The following is a 26,777-nucleotide window of genomic DNA, read 5'->3' as shown; positions in this document are numbered from 1 at the left end:
TTGAACTAGTCCAGCCCTGTGGGTCTATCGAGAACAGTAGCTCTCTCCAGCCTTAGAGGGCTTTCTCACGAACATCAATGGTCAGCCTAAGGTGTGCCTGGAGCTCTGGCTGCATAAATCCTAGTCTCTATTTACCTAAGTCCTTACCTGTCTGCAACTGCAGAACACTGGGCTTCCCATCCTGCAGTCTGCTTATTAAGCCAGGGAATTGTAAGAGTCACTTTATTTATCTCTCTTTTCTTAAGGATCACTGTTCCATGTCACCTGTTCCCCAAAGCCTGAGGGTCCATCTAGCTCTGTATTACTCCATTGTGGACTGTGGCAGTACAGTGACTTGTGTAGTCCTTACTGGGGTAGCTCCTTCCGTCATGGTTGACATGATAAAGAAGGATGATGCCTTTCTCCAGATGTGCAGTTAGGTTCACGTAGGAAGGCACTGTGGAGAGAATGTGAAATGCAGCCGAGGTGCTGCTCACTGATGTTGCCAGATGATCCTGTCCTCCTAGCGGGGGTGGGGGGGATGTGTCTGCAAAGAAGGAGACCCAAAAGAGCAGACACGAGAGCTGTTGCTCTGGGAGGCCTGCCTGGACCTCCAGGCACATCAGCAGGTCCTGTACTCAGCAAGCATTCACTGAGCACTCACATGTCCGCCTCTCTGCTAGAGCTGGAGATCTCTGTCCTGAAGGAGCTATGTAAATCCGGCACATTTGCTTCTCTGAATGTCTGTGTAACTCACTCCACATCTGGGCTGCTGTGTCTGTTCATTCTGTCTTCACTTCTCTTGTCTTTCTCTAGTTTATATGACCTTTGCACAGCAGCTTGTTCTTATTTGTGCAGATGAGTTGTCATATCTCTTTATTGGAATTTTGTGTTATATTTAGCATATGCGTTCATGTGTGTTTCTGCCTGTCTGTTTCTGTGTGTTTGTCATGGGGGAGGCTGGTGTGTGTGTGTGTGTGTGTGTGTGTGTGTGTGTGTGTGTGTGTCTGTCTGTCTGTCTGTCTGTCTGTCTGTGTCAGAAGACAGAAGACAACTTGTAGAGTAGCTTCCATCCTCCTACCGTATCAGTTCTAGGGACTGAGCTCATGTTATCGAGCTCGGCAGCAAGCGTCCTTACTAACTTGGCCATCTCACTGGCCCATATCCTTTTCTTCTACTGATACTTATTTTCCTGTCAGAGTAAAAGTCCTTCCAAACATCTCTGTGCTGTGAGAGACCTGGGCCCTGCGCTTCTCCCTTGGAACTTGTCTGTCACCTCTGCATCTGCTCCTTTCCCTCAGCCCACATGCTGCCTCTCTGCCCCTGCTGAAAGCACCAGAGTGGAGCCTTGGGGTCCTCACCACACTCTTTCTGCAGCTGAGATATGGCTCATCCAAAATCCACCTCTTCCTCTTACCTCCCTCAGTCCTGGCTGAGCTGTGACCTTTTCAGGGTCCTGTCTGGGGTTCTCTCCTACCATCTCACCTTCCCCCCATTCCTGTCTTCTTTTCCTTGAGTACATGTATTTCTCTCTAAGGTACACTGTGAAATGAACTTATTTGCTGTCTGTCATCATCAACAGCATGTGCATTATGTATGTGAGAGCAGAGGTAATCAATCTACTGACAGAAACACCTTGACCTCTGTTCCGCACTACTGACAACACACGTGAACACTTGTTGAATTAGAGTGTCTTCACTAAAGTGTGGTTTGGCTTCTTTGCCATATTACAGTTATTGAATACACTCATTTCATATTCTTAAAAATGGATGATGAGAGCATTTTACACACTTTTTCTAAGATCTTCTCAGTTGCTATATTCCATTTAACACATTTGCTCTGTTGTAGACATGCAGCATTCGGGAGATAAAAAGTTCTCTAACACTGACTCTGTGCATAATTTCAGGCTGAAGGTCACAAAGATTTAGAAGACAGTTTTGGTGGTGATTAGTGGCTCTAGGGTTATAGATAAGCTACAAGGAAATGGGATTCCAGGGAGACATCACATCACATCCAGAAACCCAAAGAAGATCCCGAAGAAACATAAATCCCTCTACATATAACACTCTTCCTATCTAAACATTAATATGTGTTTATGAGTTATAATTCTTTTTATACAGTCCTCATAGAAAATACCCTAAAATGAAGCCACATGAAACTTCTTTAGTAAAACATATATACAAGTGTACCCCACAACACAGTGACTTGTGATTTGACATCCAATATGCTCTGAGATCCAAGGTGCTTCGAGTTCACCACCAACCAACTCATTTAGTAACCCAGTTTAACCTGGCACGACTCACGTGGTAAGTCTGGTTCTCGGCTCTCTGTGGAATGTTAAGGAGCTGAGTACATTGTGCGCCCCACCCTGCCAGCACTGTTGTGTGTTAGACACTGAATACCATACATGACCCTCATACTGTAACAATCCCAAGTTCTGATGCTCATCCAGCTCAGGTTTGTGTAAGACCTGAGTGCTTGTGTATTGTTTCAAAATGCCCTTTACTGAACTGGAGCCCACTCTCCTCTCACTTTTGGTTCTTTTTGCTGCTACTCTTACTGCATTTCTCCAGCTTTGCCAACCTGGGAATACTTCATGTAACTAAGAAAAAGGTATTTGAAACACTGGAAGCCCGGATGACAGAGGCGTGTATAAGGGGCTATAATCCTGGACTCTTGGTGCATTCTGAGCTTGCCTATCTACAAGCCGAGGGTGGAGGAGACCGGCAGCTCACAGGTGAGCACCCTTGCCCAGCCTTACTTAAGGCCTTCTGTGTCACAAGAGGACAACTGTGTCCATCAGTGTGGCAGTCCCTGGGGGGAAGGAGCTAGTGCAATTGAGTCGTTCCTTTCTGCACTGGACACCTCCCTCATGCATAAAGCCTTTACACAAGTATTTCCCCCTTCTCAGTGCACAGTGGTATATAGTAGGAATATTTCATTCTATTCTCACATACTACGTGTGCTTTAAACTCTTAACCAAGGTAGAAAGGTAGATAGGGAAAGGATGGCAGAAGACAGTTGTTACAATATTCCAGAGAACATGCAGGTTCCCATTGATGACTTTAATTTTACACAATTTAGTGGGGCTGTTATGTAAAATTTTACTAACTGTTGGAAAAATTTCAGGCTGAAGTACCCAAGACAAGACCAAAATTATTCAATTAAAGATAAAAATCAGGAAAACATTACCAGAGATACCAGTGAAATTCAAAGGATCATTAGGGCATTCTTTGAAAGCATATATTCCAATAAATTAGAAAATCTTACAGAAATTGATAAATTCAGATACATTTGGCCTGCCAGTATTAAACTAAGAAGATATAAACAACTTAAACAGACCTAAAACAAGTGATGAAATTGAAGCAGTAATAAAATGTCTCCCAGCTAAAAAAGTCCCAGTCCCAAATGGAATCACGGCTGAATTCTACCAGATCTTTGAAGAAGAGTCAACACAAATTATCCTTAAACTGTTCCATAAAATAGAAAGGGAAGGAACATTACTGAATTTATCTTCTGAAGCCAGTATTATCTTTATACCAAAATCAGATAAAAGAACAACAGAAAAAAAGAGAAAAGAATAAGTCAGTATCACTGATGAACATGGATTTATAAGTTCTCAATAAAATGATACAAACCCAATTCATCAACACATTAAAGAGATTATTGACCATGATCAAGTTGGTTTCATTCTTAGAATAAAGAATGGGTCAGCATATGAAAACCAATAAATGTAAGGCATAAATAGACTTGAGAACAGAAATTACATGTCATCTAAATAGATACAGAAAGCTTTGGACAAAGTATAGCATCTTGTTATGATCTAAAAACAATTAGAAATAAGAGAACCATACCTCAAGATGCTAAAGGCTATATACAATAGACAAAGCCAACAGCATACTAAAGGGGAAACAGCAAATTCCCTTTGAAAGCAGGAATAAGACAAGGTGTGCCTTTCTCCACTCTTACTCAACATAGTGCTTGAAATCTTAGCCAAAGCAGTAAGACAGGAGAATGAAATAAAAGGATACAAATAGGAAAGGAGGAGGTCAAAATATCTCTATTTGCAGACAGTATAATCCCATCCACAAGAGACCTCACTAGGAAGGCTGAGGTCTGAGAAAGTATCAAGTACAGAGTCAGCATACAAAACTCAGTGGCTTTCCTCTATACCAATAGTGAACACGCTGAGAAAGAGCTCAGCAGAGGTAACAACCAAGTCCAGTGACAGCCATTCACAATAGCTTCAAAATAAGTAAATCAGATTCCTGCCGATAACTAACCATGTGAAAAGGCCTTTGCCATGGAAATTCTAAGACACTGAAGAAATAAACAGATGATAATAGATGATGGGAAAACCTCCCATGCTCCTGAGTCAACATAGTTAAATCACAAAAGTATTACCAAGAGTGGTCTATAGAGTGAATGCACTCCACATCAAAATCTCAATGGTGTTCTTCATGGAAATGAGAAAAACTATCCTAAAATTCATATAGAAGCACAAAAGACCTCAGATAGCCAAAGCCATAGGATAGTAAAGAGTATTGTTAGAGGTGTCACAATTGCTGATTCCAGGTTACACTGTAGAGCCGTGGTAACAAAACCAGCATGGAACTGGCATCAAAACAGACGTATAAATCAGTGGAACAGAAAATTGAGAAATAAACATAACTCTAGCCACCTGATCCTTGAGAAGATGCCAAAACATGCATTAGAGAAAAGACAGCCTGTTCAACAGGTGACGCCAGGGAAAGCAGATAGCCACATAGAAAGGAGGAAACTGGATCCTCATCTCATCCTGGACAAAGTCAGTTCAACACGGATCAGAGGTCTCAGCGTAAAAGTTAATGGTCTGAAACTGTTAAGGGGGCACACACAGAAAATGCTCCAGGAGACAGGCATAGGCAAGGACTTTCTGTAAAGGGCTCCAGCCACTCAGGAAATAAAACCAACAACTAACAAATGAAATTAAAAAGCTTCTGTACAGCAGAGGAAATAGCTGAGCGAAGAGACAACCTTCAATATGGGAAAGAATTTTTTCTAGCTATGTATCTGACATATTAATATCTAGTTATATCAAAACCTCAAAAAATTAAATTCCAGGAAACCAAACAATCCAGGCAATAAATGGGCTAAGGGACAAGGAGAGAGTTCTCAAATGATGAAGTACAAGCAGCCAACAGACGTGGTTATGCTGCTAGCCATTAATATTGCTTGGAGATTCCATCTCACCTTAATTAGAATGGCAGTCATTAAGAAAACAAGCAGCAGGCGCTTGGCGTGCAGTGCAGGCGTCATAGTGCTTGCCTAGTATACAGGAAGTTCTGGGTTTGAGTCCCGGCACCACAGAAAAACAGACAGGGCAGCACATAATCCCCGCAGTTGGGAGACAGCGTCAGGAGGATCTGCAGTGCAAGACCACCCTCAGCTGGATATTGCAGATGATTCAGCAGGCAATTTTCACCAAGTCTGCTGGCCTGAATTCAGTCCCCAGGGCCACGTGGTGGAAGAAGAGGGCCACCTTCCTCAGCCTGCCCTCTGACCTACACACATGCACTGTGGCCAACAAATGCACAGAGATAAATAAATAGTAAGAAAATCAACATGGAAAGTCCTCAAAAATAAAGTAAAAGTAGAACTACCATATGACACAGCTGTACACTCCTGTGTATACTTGCAAAACTCTAAGTCAACATACTACACAGACATTTATTACACATACGTGTTTATTGCAGCCGTAATCATGAGTCAAGTTAAAGAATCAGCCTCGCTCTCCATCAACAGATGATGGATAAAGAAAGTATGATATATATGCATAATGGAGTTTTAGTCAGCCATTTAAAAAAAAAAGAAACATCATTTACAGGGCAATGTATGCAACTGGAAGTTGCATAAGCCAGACTACAAACATCACGTGCTGTCTCTCTCATCTCTAGATCCTAGATTTTATATAAATACGTAAGATTATTTGCACATACATGAGTAGGACATGAAAGTAGGAGAAGGGTATTCTGTTAGTAGAAAGGGAACTAGTGGGCATGAGGGAGAGGGGCAAGGAGGCTGTGGGACTGAGTATTGGCAGAGGGCTTGATCTGCTGGGGCGGAGATACCTTTATAAACCTGTCACTACGTACAGAGTATATGCCAATAAAAACTTTTAAGGAAGTATTTCTAGAGGAAAAGAATTGGTCTTTAAGATGTTCTTTGTTTGGGCTTCTGAAAATATGCCATGTTAAATGTTCACACTCCCACCTGCCCTGGCATGAGCAAACTATACTATGTGACCCTAGACAGGGAGAAGGAGATCATCCGCCAGGCGGCTGTGCAGCAGACGAAGGAGATGGACCTGAGTGTGGTACGCCTCATGTTCACGGCCTTTCTTCCTGACAGCACGGGCAGCTTCACCCGGAGACTGGAGCCCGTGGTATCAGATGCCATCTATGACAGCAGTGAGTACTCATTCCTGAGGCAGGGTCTCTTCATCCAGCATCGAGATCAGACACCAGCCCTACCTCGGCACTTACAAAAGAGCCGAGGCCTGCAGACAGTGACTCAGTCACCTGGAGCTCTAGTCTATTGTTTGCAGAGTGTGACTCTTGCAGTCTACGGTAGAGGGTTGGTGTCCATTTAAGCATCTTAAGCCATACCACCAATAGAGTGCTTCTCCTTCAGAAAGTGCATTATATTCTTCACATGTAACACCAGTTTCTTACTTCTGAACACTTGACTGTAGGGTAACTTGCTGGTGCTCTTTAAGATGGCCTTATTATCTGCCCTGGCAGCTCTAAAGGGAAACTAATAAAAGACAATTATTATTTTTATCTGTCCTTATCCCCACTTGGTAGTGCATTCATTAAAACAGGAATGCCGAGGTAACTGAAGAAATAGTATGCCAACATTGTCTTTCGGTCTGTAGACACTAGACTGTAGAGGGCTTTCAGTAGCCATTAGCATTTACTGTGTAACTCTGTTGTTTGACATGCGTTGGGCTTGATGAACAGTTGCCTCAGGGACCCTGCAAGTACAGTAGTCTCGTTGAAGGGTTATGGAATATGATGTACTAGGAAAGCCCATGTTCCACATGCATCAGCTAGTTAGTTGATTTGTCTAATTTAAACAAGTGTAACAGGAAGTGAGAAGTTTATCAAATGAAAAAGATTCTTACTCAACAGAGAACCTTAAAATGCAGCTGTTGGAGTTTTTAAAGGGGAAGCTTCATAATACTTGCTAGTACAGGCAGCTTTACCCCAAACCACACAGAATGCTAATTTAGTTTGGGGAAAGGAAATAGAACATCTTCATTTTCCTTGGTAGAATTAAAAAAAAAAAAAAGTAGCTTAAGAATCGTACTTTGCTTAAAAATTTTAGGACTTTTATAAATGGCATAAAATTAGCATGAAACAAGCCACTGACCTGGTAATTCTGGAAACATCAGGAAAGCTTGCTTCCATATCAGCCTGTGTGTTAGGGGAAAACAGATACCATCATCCAGAAAAGCAAATACCACCATCTGTTCCTCATCTGCTCCTTTGTACCTCACCTGTTTTGGGGAGAATGAGTGGCCCAGGCCAAGAAGGGCTCCAAGGACATGGGCAGCTACTCTTGCTCTGTTTGTGTCTGTAAACGTGTAGGAGTGAGCTCATCCATCGAACTTCGTGAAACCAGGGCTGAACTAGGGTGTGCCTTGTTTTCTCCCTCTGAACAGAGGCCCCCAACGCATCCAACCTGAAAATCGTAAGAATGGACAGGACAGCAGGATGTGTAACTGGAGGAGAAGAAATTTACCTTCTCTGCGACAAGGTTCAGAAAGGTACGTGTACACTTGCGTCTCCAGATGTGAAATACAACTGTCAGAGTCATCTGTGAGTTGCTCACAGTGGACCAGGAGTGTTCTTTTTGCTGTGGGACCTCTCAAAAACATTTCCAAGTGTACAGTGTGTTGTTTCCATTTTTCACAGAGGTAAAAGGACAGAGATCGGACATAGAGCTGTTCAGCATGATGATACTTAACAAACTTTGTTTCCGACACGCAATTAAACTAAGTCACAGTTATTATCTGAGTTTTACATAACATGAAATTACAGTGCCTGTTCTTTTCTCTGAGCCATGTTGTGATGTGGAGAGAGCCTCCTCGGTCTCTTCCACGTGTCACTGTGATGCCCGGTGGGAAAGAGGAGGATAACGCATACAGGGTCCTCAGCACCTCCCTCCGTTTGCACTTTGAGAAGTCCTTCATGTTTACTCTCACTAGATAAAGCAAGATTGGGAATTAGTAAAAGCTGAAGGAGTCGTTACTTTCCCAAACCTCATTTTAAATAAAATTATAAATAAGTAGTCTTTATTTTTAAACATCTCTGCCTAGGCTGGTGTCTTATGGTTTCTGTTGCTGGGATAATTATCATGTCATGATCAAAGCCAACTTGGGGAGGAGAGGGTTCAGTTTAGCTCTCAGCACTTAGGACAGCATCTGCCATGTGGGAAGCTTCACTTATGTCAAGTGTTACAGTGTACATCTCCATACTGGGTTGAGTCACACCCAGAGATTCTGATATTCTTCCATACTTCAAGTTTCCCAGAAGTAAACTAGTTTAAGGGTGGAGAAGTGGGAAGTTCATGTGTTGACTAAGACAAGGCTTAAGGGATTGGGTAAATCTAACACTCTGCTACTATGAGTAAGTAGTAGATCCCATTCCTGGAGTAAATAATGTGTAAAGAGTCAGCGACCTGTGAAAACTTTAAATGGTGCAAATCTCCTGCTATGAATTCTTTTCAAAGCATTTATATTTACATGAGGTAGAGTGATGTGCTAGCTGCATTTGCTAGCAGGCTCGTCAACATGATTACAGCCATTGCAGTCACATGCCTGAATGTAACCATTTGCAGATGACATCCAGATTCGGTTCTATGAAGAGGAAGAAAATGGTGGAGTTTGGGAAGGATTTGGAGACTTTTCCCCCACGGATGTCCATAGACAGGTAGGTGGGTTGTTACTGCAGGTTTTATTTTAGTACACGTTCTGCCTTGGTGGAATTCAGTGTTCAGTTCCACATACTGGAAAAGAAACCAAGTTAGTCTCTTTAACATCCATACAGCAATGCTATTTTTATGGCTCTTCCAGAGAAGTACCCTAACATAGAGCTTCGGGCAGGGTGCTGCTGGCTCTGAGAGCCTGGCATGGTGCCTCATTTGGTGACTGTTGTTCAGGTAGTGAAGGCAGAGGCCCTCAGTTCTTCCCATGAAAATGGTTAGAGTATTGACCATTATGGCAAAGCCTGGGAAAAGGGAACTGTGCTGAGGAGTCTGAAGGCGGAGGCTGATCTCATCCTGATGAGTCAGGGTCTCCAGCTGCTTGTATGACCAGGGGTGAAGATGCTGAGCCACCTCATTAATTGTCACCCTTTGAGGGTGACTAAGAAATGGTGTTTTCGAGGAATTATCAACAGCCCAAATATTAACCAGTAAATGGCTAGTTAGTCAGTGGGGTGCTTCAAAATAGAATGCTAAGATTTGTAAAGATTTATTGAGAACATAGTATATATAAAAACAATTCACTGTTCATGTGCACAGGAAGCCTGAGAAAATAACAGCAGATCCCTCTAGGAATCTGTACTGAAGAGGTACGTGAGTAGGAGCTAGGGAGGCAAGAAGAATTATCAGTGTGTGCCAGTGTATTCCTCCTACATTTTATGAAATGTTGATCCTTGTGAATATATAGAGAGATATGAACCGAAGTGTGTCCAGTGACACACGCCTCCAGCACAGCGTTACTTCCCTGTTGGTGTCTCTGGCTGCGGCTGACATTGGCACCCACTTCCATCTGCTGCCACACCCAGTCCTTCATGTGCTGCTCTGAATGATCTTGGGGGCTTCTAAGGCTAATTTGAAAGAGAAATAATTAAGATGTTTTAATTGAGATAATTAGACAGCATACTTTTGTGTTTTACTTTCACGCGGACAATATAATAAAAATGTATGCTGTGCTGTGCTGTGGCAGTGCACGCCTTTAATCCCAGCACTTGGGAGGCAGAGGCAGGCGGATCTCTATGAGTTTTAGGTCAGCCTGGGCTACCAAGTGAGTTCCAGGATAGCCAGGGATACAAAAAGAAACTCTATCTCAAAAAGAACAAATTTTTAAAAAAAGAAAGGGTGTAGCATAGTGACTGGAACTCTCTCCAGGTGCTGGGTTTGGGCACACGTTATTTGAGCTTGGAGTTTGAATGTACGCATTCAGAGTGTGTCTCGTGCTCACCACCCCTAGAAAACAGATGCCCTCACCAGTGTCTGGGGTTTTGTACCCTGCAGTTTGCCATTGTCTTCAAAACTCCAAAGTATAAGGATGTCAACATCACAAAGCCAGCTTCCGTATTCGTTCAGCTTCGGAGGAAATCGGATCTGGAAACTAGTGAACCGAAACCCTTCCTCTACTACCCTGAAATCAAAGGTAACTGGGTTATTTAGACTCTTGCGCTTGCTCTGAAAGATCAGTGGGTCACCTCCTTTACACAGACAGCCTCCTAGACACCACTGTCTGGATGGGAAGTGCTTATTTTTAGAGACAGAAGGTAATGACTTGAGATCATGGAATTAGACCCAGTCGCTTATGATGCTGTTATCACTGCCAAACTTGTATGAGATTTAGACATTTGGCGACTTAACCTTTGAATATTAAAATCTGGGGTTGAGCGGCAAGATGGCTCAGTGGGTTAAAGCACTTGATGACCTGAGTGTGAGCCCCAAAATCTGTGTGGCGAAAAGAGAGAACTAACTACCAAAAGATGATCTTTGACCTCCACATTGGTGCTGCAGCCTGTGCACAGGAAGAAGGGGAGGGAGGGAGGGGAGGGAGGGAGGGAGGAACAATGAGAGAGAGAGAAGGAGGAGGGATGCAGAGAGGGAGGGAAAGGAAAAGAAAAAGAAAGGCTCAAATGATTTTTCAGCTACTCAACACCACCTCAAGTGTTAAACAGAAAACTCAGCCACCATACAGTGCAGAACTATAAGTGAAACAGTTACTATACTTTTCCTCGCCAAGGACACATCAGGAAAGGTAGACTATAGTTAAAATACAAAGTCTGATTTTTTTTTTTTTTTTGAAATGCTAAGCATCACATTCCAGGCCTTGTAGAAGCTAGGCAGGTGTCCTACCATTGCGCTGTAACCCCAGTTCTCCAATTATAGTAAGTTCTGAAAGCAAAGCATCCACAAACCTATGAAATTGTTGAGGAGACAGCCCTGGAGCCCGTGGTCTAAAGAAGCCTCCAAAAAGTCTTCTTCAGTGAGAAGCCACTTGGGATGTTTTTGAAGGTGAATAGAAGTCAGGGCTTCCTCTGCTTATCAAATAGAGAAATGCTCAGGGGCAGAGGTGTGACAGCTGGTGTTAGTCCTGGAGAAGTGATCTCTGTGAGTGCTGAGATGGACCGAGGAAGGCTGAGGCAGGGGAGGGAGGCCAGGTCCAGACGGTGTGAAGGATTTTACATTGACTCCAGAGTGGATGGCCAGGCTTGCCTGAAAACTGTCTGGGATGACACAGTCAGAATGATGCAAGAATCCAGTGGGGCTTCAGGAGGGTTAGAAAGGTCCCCGAGCCTGGGAGCGGGCCTCAGCAGACACCGCCATGGTGGCGCTGTGGAGACCTGGGCCTTGGGTGAAGGGAAGTGGAAGAGAGACTCAGAGTCACAGAAGGTTCTAGCATTTCCAGACTGGAAACTGATGGTGTGGTTAAGTGGATGGGGCATCAAGGGAGGAAAATCTGAGGGTGAAGGAGAAGCTCGGTGTAAACATGTTTCATTTTGGGTCAGGTGCAGGGTGGAGGCCAATCAAAGGCCACACCCAAGTGGGTGGAGACTCAGCATCAGGAGAATCCCTGAACCCTGCAGAGTGTAAGTGTAGGAACACATGGCACTGGTCAGCCTCTTTGTACCTCTGTTTTCAGTTTTTTCTTGAAATCCATGGTTCTGAGAGGAGATCCGTAAACTTGGAGGCTACACAAAGGACTAAGCCCCAGCAAAACCAGCAATGTCTGGGTCAGAGGGAGTGAGGCTGGAGAGGAGGAGATCAGCAACATGACTGCCATCAGATGCAGGGCCCTAGCTGAGGTTGGGAACACAGAGGGGCAGCAGCAGCGAGGCCCACCCAGTGTTGGTTCCTTGAGGGCAGAGGGTGATGTGCTCAAGAATGTGCTGTAGCAGAGCCATTTAGAAAGCATTTCTGGGAGTCCATGTTTCTGAGCTGTGATCTCTGCTGGGTCACTTTTACGGGACATTCTGGCCTACTTCCTTCCTTACTGGCCTGAAGTCTTCTAGATCCTTCCGTCCACACAAGACGACGTGAAAATCCATGCTTTCTTTACCTGAAGCCCCTGCCCTCTAAAAATAGGAGAAAAAAAAATTATCTTTCCTGAGAAAAACAATAGAATTCATCTCCTAAAATATGCCTTCAAAATAATGTTATCTTTGCTGGTGCAGAATCATGAGAAAAAGAAGAGAAAATACAGGTTAGCTACACAGGATGTGAGCCTACAAACGTTCTGAGCTTGACGCCCAGGCCGCCTTTCCTGGTGTCTGCACCAGACACTTTGCCACACTAGCAAAGGCCCAGCTTCCTCGGTACTCCATCTCAGCAGGGTAGGGGCTGTCTAATGGCTGGGTGAGAGGATGGGGTTCACCCAAGTTCTGATTTCCCCAACAAATTTCAAACACACCATCTATACCATCATAAATACGAATACAGCTCCATAGAGTACAAACAACGTAAAAATTATCTGGAGAAGGAGAAGTGGCAGCTGAGCCCCAAGGACAGAATGGCTGCCATGCATTAATATAGTACAGTCCGGTTATTGTATTAGAACTCTTAATTGTGGATAATAGATTCCCTTGTTCTATTTTCCTTTTCACATTCTGGATTTTGTTAATAGTGTTTTGCCTGTGTGTATGTCTGTACAGCACGTGCATGCCTGGGGCCTGAGTTAGGTAGGAGGGGCTTTCAGATCCCTGGAATTGGGGTTTCAGAGTTATAAGTTACCATGTGAGCACCAACATAACCACAAAGCCTAAATATACACTGGATCCATCAAGTCAGGCATTAGCGCATGTATGAAACATGGCCCTCTCGTTACCTCCCTGAACTCTGCATTCTCTGGAATCCTTCCTTGACACCGTATCTTACAAACACTTCTTAGGGACAGTGAGGTCAGGAGACAGTTAAAATAACCAAGTGAGGGGTGGTTATGTGGCGAGAAGATACTCAAGGAGTTTCTGTACTCAAGCAGAGAAGGACCAGTGTAGTGAGTTTTCAGTAGGAAAAGCTAGAAGTCAGGATGGAGAACAGTGATATTTTAAGTTATAAAAGACATGACCAAGCTAAATACAGGCGTTTGCCAGAGAACCCGGAAACTGAGACTGAAGTGCTATCAAGGCACGTGTGCAGGGAAGGTCGACAGAGGCTGGACTTCTCTCTGTGCTGCAGCGTTGATGTGCAACACTGTTCCTGAAGTGTTGCCCAAAAGTAATAGTCTGCTGTGATAAAAGGGCACTGGGCTCTGGGTCTGACCTTCTCCACCGTAAGATGAGAAAGTCACTTAACCACCCCCAGCTTCAGCTTCCTCTTCTGTGAAAGGAGATTCTGTAGAAGTGACCGTGCGCTTCCTTCTAGAACGTGCATTCACAGTGTACCCTGTGGGACCACTGTGAAAAGCAGACTGAGAGGCTGGATGGACCGGTAAGAAAATCTCCGCCTTCACGTCTGTGGGACTGAGACTAGCAAGTTCCTTCATGAAGGCTGTCCTGTGGAATCTTCTGAAATATCATCTTGTCACTGAAATAATCCTGGCAATGCTATACCCAATATTTGAAAATTATCTCTTAAAATTTTGATTTTGGAGTATAGAGAAATGGTTGAACAGTTAAGAATGCTATTGCTTTTTCAGAGGGCATGAATTCTGTTCCCAGCACCTACATAAGCCAATTTACAACTGCTTGTAACTCTAGCTCTGGGGACAACACCCTCTTCTGGCTTACACAGGTACCTGCTTACATGTGGCATACACTTACACACAGACACATAAACCAAAACAAACATTAAAAAAACTTGAAATTTTACAGCGAACAGTAAGCATCTCTCTTTAAAAGGGAACACACAGTAAGTGTGAAGCCTTTTTGCTAGAAACCCTGCCAGCAAACAACATGTTGCTTAGCACGCAAGCATGAGGCCCTGAGGTCAGATTCCCAGAACCCACACAGAAGCCAGGCACGTAGCATGAGTGATTATAACCCCAGTGATCCCACAGGACGATGGGAAGTGGGTCTTCGAAGCTTGTGAGCCAGCTAGCCTGGATACACAACAGCAAAGAGAGCCGCCCTCAAACAAGGGGGAAGGCATGGACCAACACCCCAGGTTGACCTCTGACCTCTACATGCATGATGTGGGCAGACCACGCCCCCCTCACACACCTGGATGGGATGGGGTATCTTTTATAGAAAATAACATTTCTAAAGATGAATAAGTTACCTGTTGTGTTTCCTGCTTCTTCTACAGTGAATAAAATTCCATGTGAGATAACAGTTCATGGGCTGACTGAAAATAGCTATTAGTTTTGGTATAACTGGTAGGGAAACTTTATAAACCTTTCTACAAATCTTTAGTTAGGAAGTAGCCAGAGTCTCTTCCCCCCAAGTTCACTGCTTTCTGGCAGAAGCTCATTTTCTTCATAATCACCCTGGTGTGCCCAACTTTGGCTTTAAAGGGACTAGTGCAGTCCACCATGCTACTGTACTTTCTCCTTCAGCTGCAGTAGGTGATCCAAGATAGTCCATAAACACCAGCCTTGTGCCTCACTGTGGGGTGACAGAAACACCCACAGAACTAGAAAAGTGGAGATCTTTCTGAGCATAAACAGTGATGAAAACCAGGCACTGAAGAGTCAGACATAGGACAGTTGTTAAAATCGGCCTGTTCACTGGATAGAGAATACCGAGTTGACTGTTTTATGTAAACAAAAGCTACCTTCACTTCTCCGCCCCAAAGACAAAATAAACAAGTATCTGCTAGGAAACTCACAGACCACAAAGGAACAGGGACACCATGGTAGATGCCTCACACAGTGACGGACTGAGAGCACTGTGGCTGACGGCCACACAGGCCATGATGGAACTGAGGGCAGTCACAGAATTATAGAGGACATCTTGGCTAATGAGAACCCAGACAGTGAGGAACAAGAACTAGAGAAGCCCATGAGGAGCAGCAATCCACAGTCTCAAGGCCACTGTCCCAGAGGCAGTCTCTATGTTTGATCTGAGACCCTAGGGGCCAAACTGTCAGTCACGAACCTGTAGGCTTTCTCTGTGTTCCCAGGATCTATCTATTTCTCTTGTCACAATAGTCAGGAAGGAATAGGTCTCCATTGTTTCACGTCTGCAGTCTTCCTTGGAGTTTCTAGAAAGTCCTGTATACAGTGACAGATGTAGCTCCCTTAAATACTGTCCTATACACATCATTCTCTGAGACATTCAGTAACTCTCCTCTAAGCAAGCCCCTTAGGTTCATATTCCTGAGGCTCCCCAATGTGGGTGACCCGAGTCCACCTTACTTCTCAAGAATTTCTTATACTAACTTTTCACTCCAGCCAAAATGTTTGCCTTAATGTCAAAATCACCCCATCCATGTTATTACTTTGAGAAATCCCTCCATGTCTGCTTGCCAGAATATCCCCTGTTCTTCTAACATAAGGTCTTTGGTCTTTGCAGAAGTTCAACAGACCATGAATCTGTTCCATTAAGTTTTCACATGCATACCATCACAGTGTTTCCCAATAAATCTCTGCCTTCAAATTGAGATGGAGGGTCCTTGACAGCAGAGATGTTGTGTTGTACATCTCTTTATTCCAGCCCCCAGCTCAATGTATGTACATAATAAATGTTAGCTGGTTCATCATACTTGTCTTAGGTGTACAAAAACAAGTGTTCACAGTGTTGGGTATGGCAGTGCATGCCTCTAATCCTAGTACTCGAGAGACAGAGGCAGTTGAATCTGTGTGTGTTTGAAGCCAGACTGATCTACATAGTGAGTTCCAGGCAGCTAGGGTTATATATGGTGAGACCCTATCCAAAATAAATAAGTAAGTAAATGAAAGTGCATTTTAAAAAGACTGTGCATCTTTGGGTTGTCTAGATCTTGAAGAGCAATCGGCTCTTTCACCAGCCTGTTAACACTGGGAACTTGGGAGATGTTGCCTAGTGGAGCTGGGTGGGTGTTGAGCTGTGGTTGTCGAAGCTGGTTCTTGGTCTTCATGCCCACTGGAATAAGTATCATGCTTCCTCCTTGGGTGCCCTCTATTTCCCTTTAAGGATTTAAAAATATCCTGAGAATCAATAGTTTCTCTGTGGCTGCTGGTGGGACCCAATCAGTCTTTTCCCTCTGGTTTCCCTTCCTGTAAACACAGACAAAGAGGAAGTGCAGAGGAAGCGCCAGAAGCTCATGCCCAACTTCTCGGACAGCTTCGGCGGTGGCAGTGGAGCCGGAGCTGGCGGTGGAGGCATGTTTGGTAGTGGCGGCGGTGGAGGGAGTACCGGAAGTCCCGGCCCAGGTACGGGAAAAGTCTCTTCTGTGGAAAGCCTTTTCATGTTGGTGAGGGCATAGTTTCCTTTCCCAGGTTTCCGAGCATGTCTCCTGCTTGAGTGGCGGTGACATTACTAATTACGAGATTTTAAATTAATGGACATTTTCCTACAAAGGTAAAGTTTTGTCAAAGGAGTGTGTGTTCACCTTCCAGTACAGTGGCTCCTCCCCCATCCAGTTTCACTTTCTGCCGTTCAGTTGCCCGCGGTCAGCCTGAGTCTAAAAATACTACCATTGTCTTGCCAAGAGAGAGACCACATGCCCCAAACTGTTAGTGCAGCCTGTTGTTATAACTGCCCTGTTCCTATGATTATTGTTGTTCATCTCCTGTCTTCTTACATTGTGAACTGGGGTCTGTGCATCAGTTTTAGGGGGTCTTGGACCATGTATATCAGGATAATGGGTAATCCCCAAAACTGTAAAAAGGAAAAGTCAACTGAAGCATTTATCTAGAAGATAACCTTTCTCAAATAGTTTTTGAGTATTTCTCCCTTTTTTGGAGGAGCAATTGTTGTATTATGCTGGGAAACATTAAAACAACAATCATACCTGTTACATGGTAGATATGTATTATATACCTCTACACAATACTGCAGACTCTCGACACTACACTGTAGAACACTGAGTCACAGAAAATCCTACCACTGAAGAGTTAGCAGGAAAGCACTGTGATGCTATGTGGATGAACCACTTCTAATTTTGCCATGCATATGTTACAATAAATATTTATGAGCTTCTGGATACATCTGTGATCCTCATGCATGGGTTTTCAACCACTTATTTATATTAGATCTTTCTTATCATTACACCACAATCGTAGACGTAGAGTGATGGGTGCTGTGTTTGTTTCTGCCATTAGCTTGAGCAGTTCCTCATGGTAATACAGTTCTTATAGAAGCATGATTAAGTATCGTGTTTAATGACTCATACCAGGTTGAGTGAAAGCCCTGATAGCACAACTGACTTGAATGCTGTTCCCTGTTTTCTGTGTAATGTGCTCTGCTGAGCATGGCTTTCCTTTTATTCCAGATAACTTAAACTGTCCCGTGAGAGAGTGTGGTGTTACGTGCTGACTGCTCCTCTGGGGAACTTTATCAGTTCATTCTTCCACCAAAAAGAATGAAAATGAGAGTGGTGGCCATTTTGTCCATTAAGGCGTCAGTCTATTATTGTATTTGGAGTTTTCTCACCAGGGGTCATCTTATTTAACTGTTTTCATGTAGCTCTAAGTCTTGGTGTGACTACTTGCTGTTAGCTGTTCCCCTTCACATGAGAGGAAAGGACCTTCTCGGCATCAGCTTCTCCAAGCCGCCAGTCTGGCACGGTCTGTGTTACCGCAGTGGAATTCACCTGTCTTTTCCCACAGTGTAGTCTACTAACTCTTGGGCGAAGCCTGTGTAGGCTGGCACTGTGCCACACCACGGCTTGTTCCCCTGAGTGTGTACCCAGCCTGTTAACAGTCTCCCTGATGTTCCTTTGTCTCATTGCTGGCTCAGGGTATGGCTTCTCGCACTACGGATTTCCTGCTTACAGTGGGATTACATTCCATCCAGGAGCCACTAAATCCAACGCTGGGATCACCCATGGTAAGTCAGACTTGAATACCAAGGAAGAAAAATGCACAGACAACAGTGTCATCTTTAAAAGTTTTAGAAAATAACTTTCCAGTAAATTCTTATTTTTGTATAATTCTAGGACAGCATAAGGAATATGCCTAACACTTACATATTTACTCATGACATTGCATGAATGGAAATAAGGCAGAGGCACAATGCAAAAAAACCTAGACTTGACTATCCAAACATAAAAATAGCACCTTTCCTGTCTGTCTTTTCACCTCAAGTGCTATCCTTTTGAAATCAGTTTTCATTTTGGAGGATTGGTCTTTTCCACTCACATACATCCTCTAAGTATCTGTGGTTACAGTCTGCTCATAGTTTATATGAAGGTATATTCTTGTAGCCGTGGAAATTATTCTATAAAACCTTTCATATACACTACATGTTTGTGCCAGATGCATACATCACTGTAACCTTTTTTAAAGATCTTAACTGACATTGTAGTTTATCCTATAATTAGATAATGATTGTTTCCATTAACTATGACTTCATGACCCCTGTGCAAGAGAATACTAGTCTTGGCACAGTCTGGACAGAAGATGGGGTTCAGAAGACACAGCGCTGGTGGTGGTAGAACTGGGTTTTGTACCAGGCCGGCCAGGAGCCTTGGGTGGCCTTGTCCTGCCTGTCACATAACATGGTTCCATCAACAGAGTGATCAGAGGTAGAGACGGCCAGACTGAGTGGAGATGAGCTCTGTGGTTTCCCTTGCCACTCAGCACTGGGAAGGAGAAAGAATGACCTTCAAGAACTTTCCATTTTCTTCAGCTAACGTTCAGCGTGCAAAACTTCATCTCGTTTTTTCTCCTTCACAGAGAAAATGAGATTCATTCCCTCTTTTTGTTTGCGAGAGTGTCTCTGTGTAACCTTGGCCTGTGGTGCTTCTCCTGCTTCTGCCTCCCGGGTGCAAGGAAGGAGGTTATGGGGATGAGTAGCCACATCTGCTGCAAATCAGATAGGAGTGTTTGGAAGATGATCTTTTAAATGTTTCTGGATATTTAAGATATTTCCAAAACATGCCAGGTGTTGTGGCACACACCTTTAATCCCAGCACTCAGGAGGCAGAGCCAGGTGGATCTCTGTGAGTTCGAGGCCAGCCTGGTCTACAGCATGAGTTCACCAGAGCTATACAGCAAGACCCTGTCTCCAAAAATAAATAAATAAATTTAAAATATGTCCAAAACATATTGTTTATGTTATGAACATTCATATTTTTCCATTTTTAACAAACCTGCCTTCTTTCTTTTTTCTGCCCTATGTTAAAACTGTGAGTTATAGTTTGACTGATAGATTTTACTAAGAAAAAGCTGATGTTTTTGCATTTATCCTAGGAACCACAAACACGGAATTGAAAAATAACCCTAAAGACGAGAGTGGTGAGGGAGAGATTCTAAATGTCTCTGAGAAGGAAACAGCAACAGAAGATAAGGAACCTGGCATGTCCAGCACCAAGACTGATACAGTTGCACTGACGTCCACCGTGGAGGACAAGGAATGGGATGCTGGGTTTCAGGGTAGGTGGGCATGCCCACAAGGGTTTCCACGGGCAGCTGGGGAGGGTGCAGTTCTAGGTACAGGCAGCTGTCTCCAGAACATGGGTTTCCTTCCTGTTAATCTAAAGATGATGGGTCAGCAACTCGTTTGAGCGCTCTGCAAGGTGTCGTGTGCCTTCCAAGAAGTGTCTTCATGCGGAAACTTGTAGTCCATTGCCTGGTCATATGCAGCTCTGGGTATTAGAAGAGGCAATTCACTTTGTCCCTAGCCCAGGTGACACAAAAGAGTGTCCACTTCCTTCACTAGCCCCTCCCAGGAGCCAGCTCAGCTGCCATATAGAAGAAGTTTGCCTGAAAACGAGGCTTTTATCTTTGTTATCCTGCCCTCCTTAAAAAAGCAGAATTTCAAGGAGATGTTTCCTTTGAACAGGCCTCATTAGCGTATGTCATATTTCTAGGTCAGACATCATCCAGAAAGAAAGAGTAACATGGTGGTCACATACGGTTACTATCAAGTGTTTTCTTTTTTCTGTTTTTTAAATACCTCTTTTGAGATGCACAATCTATGTCCATGGAGCCATATCAAAACGGGTTAAATGAGCCCCTTGACCTTAAGAGAATGAATTCTCCAAAGACACCAGTGGCTCTCTGGGATTCTGTCTGAGGCCAGAGGGCATGTTTCTTCTCTTTGACTCAGACTGGATTCCAGAAGCAGATTAGCTTATAAAACGATTGATTATTGAAAATCATGGCAAAATCCAATTATCCTGAGATTGATTACTCCCTGTAAGTCATAGACACTGATTGTTCTCCTTGAAATAGCAGATAGTTCTAAATTGTCCTCATGGCCCACAGACACGTTGAAATCAATCTCTTGACTATACTATCTGTCAGTGAGACAATGCCCAATTGTGCTTTTTCTAGTCACCCCAGTCCAGAAGCACCAAAAGGAGCATTTTCAACTAAAATGGTGTGCCATGCCATGCGTGTAGGGCGAGCGAATGAGACTCAGCTGTGGTTGTGGACATTGCCTTGCAGATAACCTCTTTCTTGAGAAGGCTCTGCAGCTCGCCAAGCGGCATGCCAATGCCCTTTTCGACTACGCGGTGACAGGGGACGTGAAGATGCTGCTGGCTGTGCAGCGCCATCTCACCGCGGTGCAGGATGAGAATGGGGACAGGTGAGTGACGTCAGGACGGCTGCACAGCAATCACTGTCTGGGGACAGGGACGAGGACGAGGCCTTGGCCGCCACACCAGCTAGACAGGGAAGGCTCCTGGGAGCTGGACTAGGAACAATCTGCTTCTCCAGGTGTGCCCTCATCTAATGAGCCCTAATATGTGGTATCTCTAGGCAAGAAGACTCAGCTGTGTGGATGGCGTGTTGAGTGTTAAACCTCTGCTTTGTTTATCAAAATAATTGAGAGAATTATTGACAGTCCTGCAGAGTCCCTAGAGCATTATTGTCTTGTACCCAAGGAAGCGCCCGGTGACGACAACAATGTCAGTACAGTAAATAAGAGGAAATGCCTCTCCTTCCTAGTTACTGCTCCTTCTCTGTGGCCTCTGTTAATGTTCACCAGGATGTGAGGGGATTGCGCTCTGCCGCAGCTCCAGGCCATGCTGCGTGGGAGTCGGACATTCCAGACACCACGCCTGCTGTCTGTTCCTGAGGTTCTGTTTGCAAAGCCACCTGGCTCCCTTCTAAAACAGTTCTCTTAGTCCTTTCATTGAGACTTCTGAAATGATCTAAAAGCCTATAAAAATAGCCAGAGCCAGCAGTCTTGAGATTCAAGTGCTGTATCTAAATGATCCTAAAATAGCATCAACACTGAAAGTCCTTTTCTGTGGAAACATTCCGGAGTGCTGTGTGTTAAGTCTCAGCTTAAAAACAGAATTTGTTAGAACTCTGGAGAATGCCAACCTCAGGGGTTTCATACAGAGACCTTTGTCCTCGTCGCTTGTGGCGTAACCAAGGATGTGGTATAACCACTGGCCTTGTTCTACAGTACAAGAGGAACCCAGACAACCTTCTCTGTGTAAAGCCCTGACTGGCAGAAGGCATCTTTAGGGGAAAAGCATCCAATTAACATTCAATAGCAAATAACCACAAAACAGAGCAGCTAACCCGGCAGGACATGGGTGCTTCAAGTGACATCTTTAAGGAGCCGCTGAACTGATGAGTTTGATGAGGACGTAAATGTCAAGAAAAGGGATGTTGGTGTCTTAAGGAAGGATTGTGGAACCAATGCCAGGCAGATGCAATCCAGCAAGTATGTGAAGAGAAAAGCAAGGACATGTGTAATGACCCTGGACATTCATGGAGCATCTGAGACAGTGGCCTTTCTTGACCATGCAAGATACAGATACAGAGCCCCCCTCAAGACTTAAACAAGCAGGCTCTCTGAGAAGCCAGGGCATGAGACCGGGAGACAGAGGAACTCACTTAGGAGTATAGACCTCTCATCTTCACTCAGCTTGTCATATTTGGCTGATGTCTGAGCCTCGTGACTATTAGTCATCATAGAAAATACAATAAAGCAAAAATATAGAACCCTCTGGTATTGGGGGAATTCCCAGGAGGGTATGAGGAGCCGAAGGGGAGGGGATGCACTTCTGTGAAGTGCTGAGCTGCACATGGAAATGGTTAGGCATCTTTTGAAGCATGTCCTTTTACTCAGTGTATGAACATCATGTCTACATCACTTAAAGACCTTCTGCCAGCATTCCATCCAGAGCAACAGTGAAGCCCTGAGCTGTAGGCTGGATTGTTTCTCATCAAAGTGTGTATGAACTCCTTGGGGTTAACATTGGCATAGGGGGTCCTAAAGAGCAAATCGTGACCTTCCCTGAGAAGTCTTTCTAAGTGAATGATTTCAGGGCTTGTTTAAAAATAAAAATGACTTCCCATTGTTTCGGAGGAAGAGAGCTTGGCAACTAAGATTTCCTGAACTGTTCACTGTCTTTATATGAGGGAGAGATGGGGAGAATTGCCTGGGTCAGGGACACAGACAGAACTGGCCTGAACCTAGGACCGTTTGGTCTCCAGCCAGGATGGGTGCCTTTGGACTTCATGTGTTTGGTCAGACTTAAACACTTTCAGAGTCAGGTGGGTGTGCCATCAGTGAGTGTCACAGCCTGAGAAAGGCAGTAGGAGAGGAAATGTGTCACCTCAGATCAGTATATTTTGCAGATTTAAAACATGATAGGACCAAAGAAAGCCATGCACAACGGCTGGATTCAGTCTTCAATTCTAATCATTCCTTGAAATGTTTTGTTATTGTCATTTGTTAACCCCTAGTTAACTATTGCCACTGTATTTTATTCCAGTGTCTTACACTTAGCCATCATCCACCTTCATGCTCAGCTTGTGAGGGATCTGCTGGAAGTCACGTCTGGTTTGATCTGTGATGACATCATCAACATGAGAAATGATCTGTATCAGGTAGGCAGAAATCTCAAGGCAATCACTGAATTAAAAAGCATTAATTTCCAATACATCTGTGTGCTGTTTTTAGTAATGATAAGAAAAGGAAACAAAACCTTTTGTAGGTGATATCTTAAAAATGTCTTCAGTTTGGAATGTTATTTTATAAATGAGAAACTCTGGATCGTGAATTTGATAGCAATAACCCCACACTGAAATTCAGTACCCCTCTGGAAAAGGCAAACTCTAAGCTCTAGAATTCAGAGTTGATACTGTTTGGAAGGAGAAACTAGAAAAAAAAAAAAAAAAGTCACAGCTATGAAGAAAATCAAGTTGAAAAATCAGTACTTTATAAGAATTCTGAGTCTGGTGAGAGGTACTTGGACAGCTGTATCAGGTAAAGATTCTGGAGTCAGAGCATCAGGCAATGGAAGGTTCCAGGAACAGGAAGGAGGCCCTCAGTAAGCAACTCTCTGAGCACCAATGTTCTGTCCAGCTCGGGTTTGAGTTAGGCAGGCTGCCAGAGACCGCATCATCAGCTGAGGCCAGCTGGAGATTTTAGGGTAAAGCAAAAAATAGAAACTCCACAGGTAGAACCAAAGCATAGGTTTGGGATGCTGGGAGCCAGGCCAGAGCCAAGATGGCGGCCTGCTCTGAGGGCTCCCTCCTCTCCCTGCCCCTCCCATTCTCCCCAGCCCTCAGGTCCCCTCTCTCTGGATCTTGCCCTCTTGTTATCTTTTATGTTACTCTTTGCACTCCCTTGACCAGAGTGTCCTTCGGATTGCCATGGCCAGGGTGGGGTTGGGATCGCCCCCAGAGCTGAGACCGCACCTTGCCACCAAACTGCAACCACACCACTCTTTTTAAAACAAGTCGTTTCCACTTCTTCATATCCCCCCAATTTCTCTCTCCCGGTCTCTGTCCCTCTCTCTCTCCCTCCCCTCTCTCTCTGTCTCTTCCTATCTCCCTCCCTCTCTCCCCACTGCCCCCACCTCATCTGTGAAGCCCAGGATGACACTCAACTATCAGTGTCCTACCTCAGCCTCCTGAATGCTAGGATAGATAGATGGGCATGTGCCACAGTTCCTGGCGTGCGATCTCATTTTAAAGGAAAAAATTCATTATTTTAAAGGAAAAGAAAAAGAACTGGGGAGATGGTGTAGCCAGGTTCAGCAGCACTCCCCTGTCATGGCAGGAGTGTGTGTGTGTGGGACGGGGGATCTGGCAGTATGCAGCCAGGATCAAGAGACCCTGCCTCAAAGCAAGGTGGGAGGCAAGGACCAATACCCACGGTTATTCTCTGACCTCTACGTGCACACTGTGGCACACATGTGCCTGCACCCACACACAAAAAGAAAGAAATTAACTGTACACACACACACACACACACACACACACACACACACACACACATATATATCTAAAAATTCATTTTCTTTTAAAGGAAATCATTAAATTACTTATTTTCAATTCAGCATTTTAAAATTACTTTGCAAATTCTAATTGGAGACTGGAAGTGGATCTGTGAGAGTTTTTAACTAGCATGTGTGCAAAGCTTTGGGTTCGGTCCCCAGCACCAAAGAAAATGCTAAAACATTGGCCTGTAGCTCTCAGGAGGTCTTCATCCGAGAGCTGTCCTCTTAGAGGAACATGACTGCCTCCCACAGCACTCCACACTTTCCGTCTACAGTGAGTGAGATGAGGGGAAGCTGGGGGCTTTCACTGAACCTGAAATAACTAGGAAAAGAGTTATTTAGCTGTGTACGTCAAGAACTGTTCCTCCACCTTCCACGACGCCTTGGGGCATTAGAGGTATTTGGAACGTCATTTGGCCCCAAAAGTTTCATTTCCCAAGCTTTTAGGCCAACTGCATTTTTGCCCATCACAAGGATAAGAATAAACTAGGAAGAGGATGTTGTGGCTCCCCAGCCCTCCTTTCAAAGACCGCTCCCTCCACCGTCTGGAGGCTGGGTTCCAGGAAGCCCTTCTTCTGTTGAGAGACAGGATCTGCAGAAGCAGGCTCAGTGGGGTTAGAGCGGGGCTCTATTGTGTGCGAACCAGCTTTCCGCTAGGGAGCCTCTCCAGTGTGCTGAAGGCAAAGGCCTCTCTGATTGGGAGCTCCTCGGGTCCCCCCCATCCCCTCTCACACACACTACCCCATCTTTCCCACCGTGGCACCACTTAGTAAACAAAACCTCTTAGTTCCCTGCGGTTGCCCTTGGCTTCTTAGCCTCAAGCACATACTGACTGACAGGTAACTTTTTTCCCTCTGGTAACTGTTGGGTTTTGTTGTTGGCTTTGTGGAGTTGTTTTGTTTTTGGGAGAGGGTATTCCTGTGTTCAGGGCTAGCCTGGAACTTGATAGATAGCCTAGGTAGTGCTGGGATTACAAATGTATGTCCCCAACACCCAGCTTGTTAACTGTTTTCTTTTGATATTTGGGGTGTTTGTTTGTACAAGATACATAAGCCAGGCTAGATTGGAACTCATTGTATAGGCCAGAATGGCCCCAAATTCATGGCAATCCTCCTGCCTCCACCTCCCCAGAGCTGGAATTATAGATGTGTACCACCACACCTAACTTAATAACTATGCTTGACAGAAAGCTATACAGTTCTCCAAGTAATTTGGATTATTTGTAAGTTATCTTAGACATTTTCCCCAAAATATCATTCACTAATCACAGTGCATTCCTGTGAGCATCTGTCATGATCAAATCCCTGTCCCCAGCACTCTAGAGAGACACATTCATGCCACAGTGGCATAGAAAGGACTTTTCTGAAATCATTCTTTAAGCTATAGTCCCTTCTTGCGTTTGCCCAGGGTTTGGCATGGCTTGTTTTATTTACGTAAATTCCCATAAGATGTTATAGGGTGTTTTCCATGCACTTATTTTTGTTCTATGTTTTTAATTATTGTAAATTCAATATATGCATAATTTTTAAATAGCATAAAAGGATATATTTTAAGAACTCAAAGTTACCTTGCCTAGAATCTGACAGGTCCCTATTCCCAAACGTAGCTGTTTATGTTTATGGGAAGAGTCCTTTCCTGAGTGTTGACTACATACATGTGCATTTGAATGACATGTATTTTTAGTATATCCACACAGTCCACACTATTATTTAATATATATACATATATATATATGTATATATATATATATATATTTCCTTGCATTAGCCTTTCCCTTAATTTTCAGTATAAAATAACTTACAGATTCATAGTTATTGCAAAATTAAACTAAGAGCCTATATATTTCCTAAGAGTAAACTGGAAGTTCATTTACCTAGTTTCCCCCACCAGTTATATCCTGCTTAACACAATATTACAATTAGAAAACTGCAACAGGTACAATCCACATATCTGAATCAGATTTTACTAATTTTACATGCATGTATATATGGATAGCTAGTCTGTAGGTTTTTTTCCCAAGCCAAACATGGTGGTATAAGTTTGTAGTTCCTGTTATTTGGGAAGCTGAGGCAGGAAGAGTCCTTGAACATAGATGTTCAAATGCAGCCTGGGTGACAAAGAAGACTCTGTCTCTAAAATGAGTGAATAAATACATAAAAACAGTCATGAGCACACTCGCAAATATGTAAGCAGCCTTATACTGGATCCCTGTCTTGGCTCTTTACAGCATTTAC

The 26,777-nt window shown here is 44.0% G+C and overlaps 1 protein-coding gene across 1 annotated transcript in view; it reads left to right on the top strand.

The window, feature by feature from the left end:
- Nfkb1 (nuclear factor kappa B subunit 1) overlaps positions 1-26,777 on the top strand; it is a 92,529-nt gene that overhangs the window by 51,991 nt on the left and 13,761 nt on the right. The window contains exons 7-16 of the mRNA XM_028857418.1: positions 2,553-2,716; positions 6,270-6,428; positions 7,685-7,789; positions 8,863-8,954; positions 10,282-10,420; positions 16,415-16,558; positions 18,087-18,176; positions 19,541-19,723; positions 20,741-20,882; positions 23,032-23,146. Coding sequence (XP_028713251.1) covers positions 2,553-2,716; positions 6,270-6,428; positions 7,685-7,789; positions 8,863-8,954; positions 10,282-10,420; positions 16,415-16,558; positions 18,087-18,176; positions 19,541-19,723; positions 20,741-20,882; positions 23,032-23,146 — 1,333 coding nt within the window. The remainder of the gene's footprint in view (positions 1-2,552; positions 2,717-6,269; positions 6,429-7,684; positions 7,790-8,862; positions 8,955-10,281; positions 10,421-16,414; positions 16,559-18,086; positions 18,177-19,540; positions 19,724-20,740; positions 20,883-23,031; positions 23,147-26,777) is intronic.

The sequence above is a fragment of the Peromyscus leucopus genome, chromosome 6 (genome assembly GCF_004664715.2).
Source record: "Peromyscus leucopus breed LL Stock chromosome 6, UCI_PerLeu_2.1, whole genome shotgun sequence".
NCBI lineage: Eukaryota > Metazoa > Chordata > Mammalia > Rodentia > Cricetidae > Peromyscus > Peromyscus leucopus.
The sequence above is the reverse complement of the archived record's forward strand: the minus strand, read 5'-3'. Positions and strand labels throughout refer to the sequence as shown.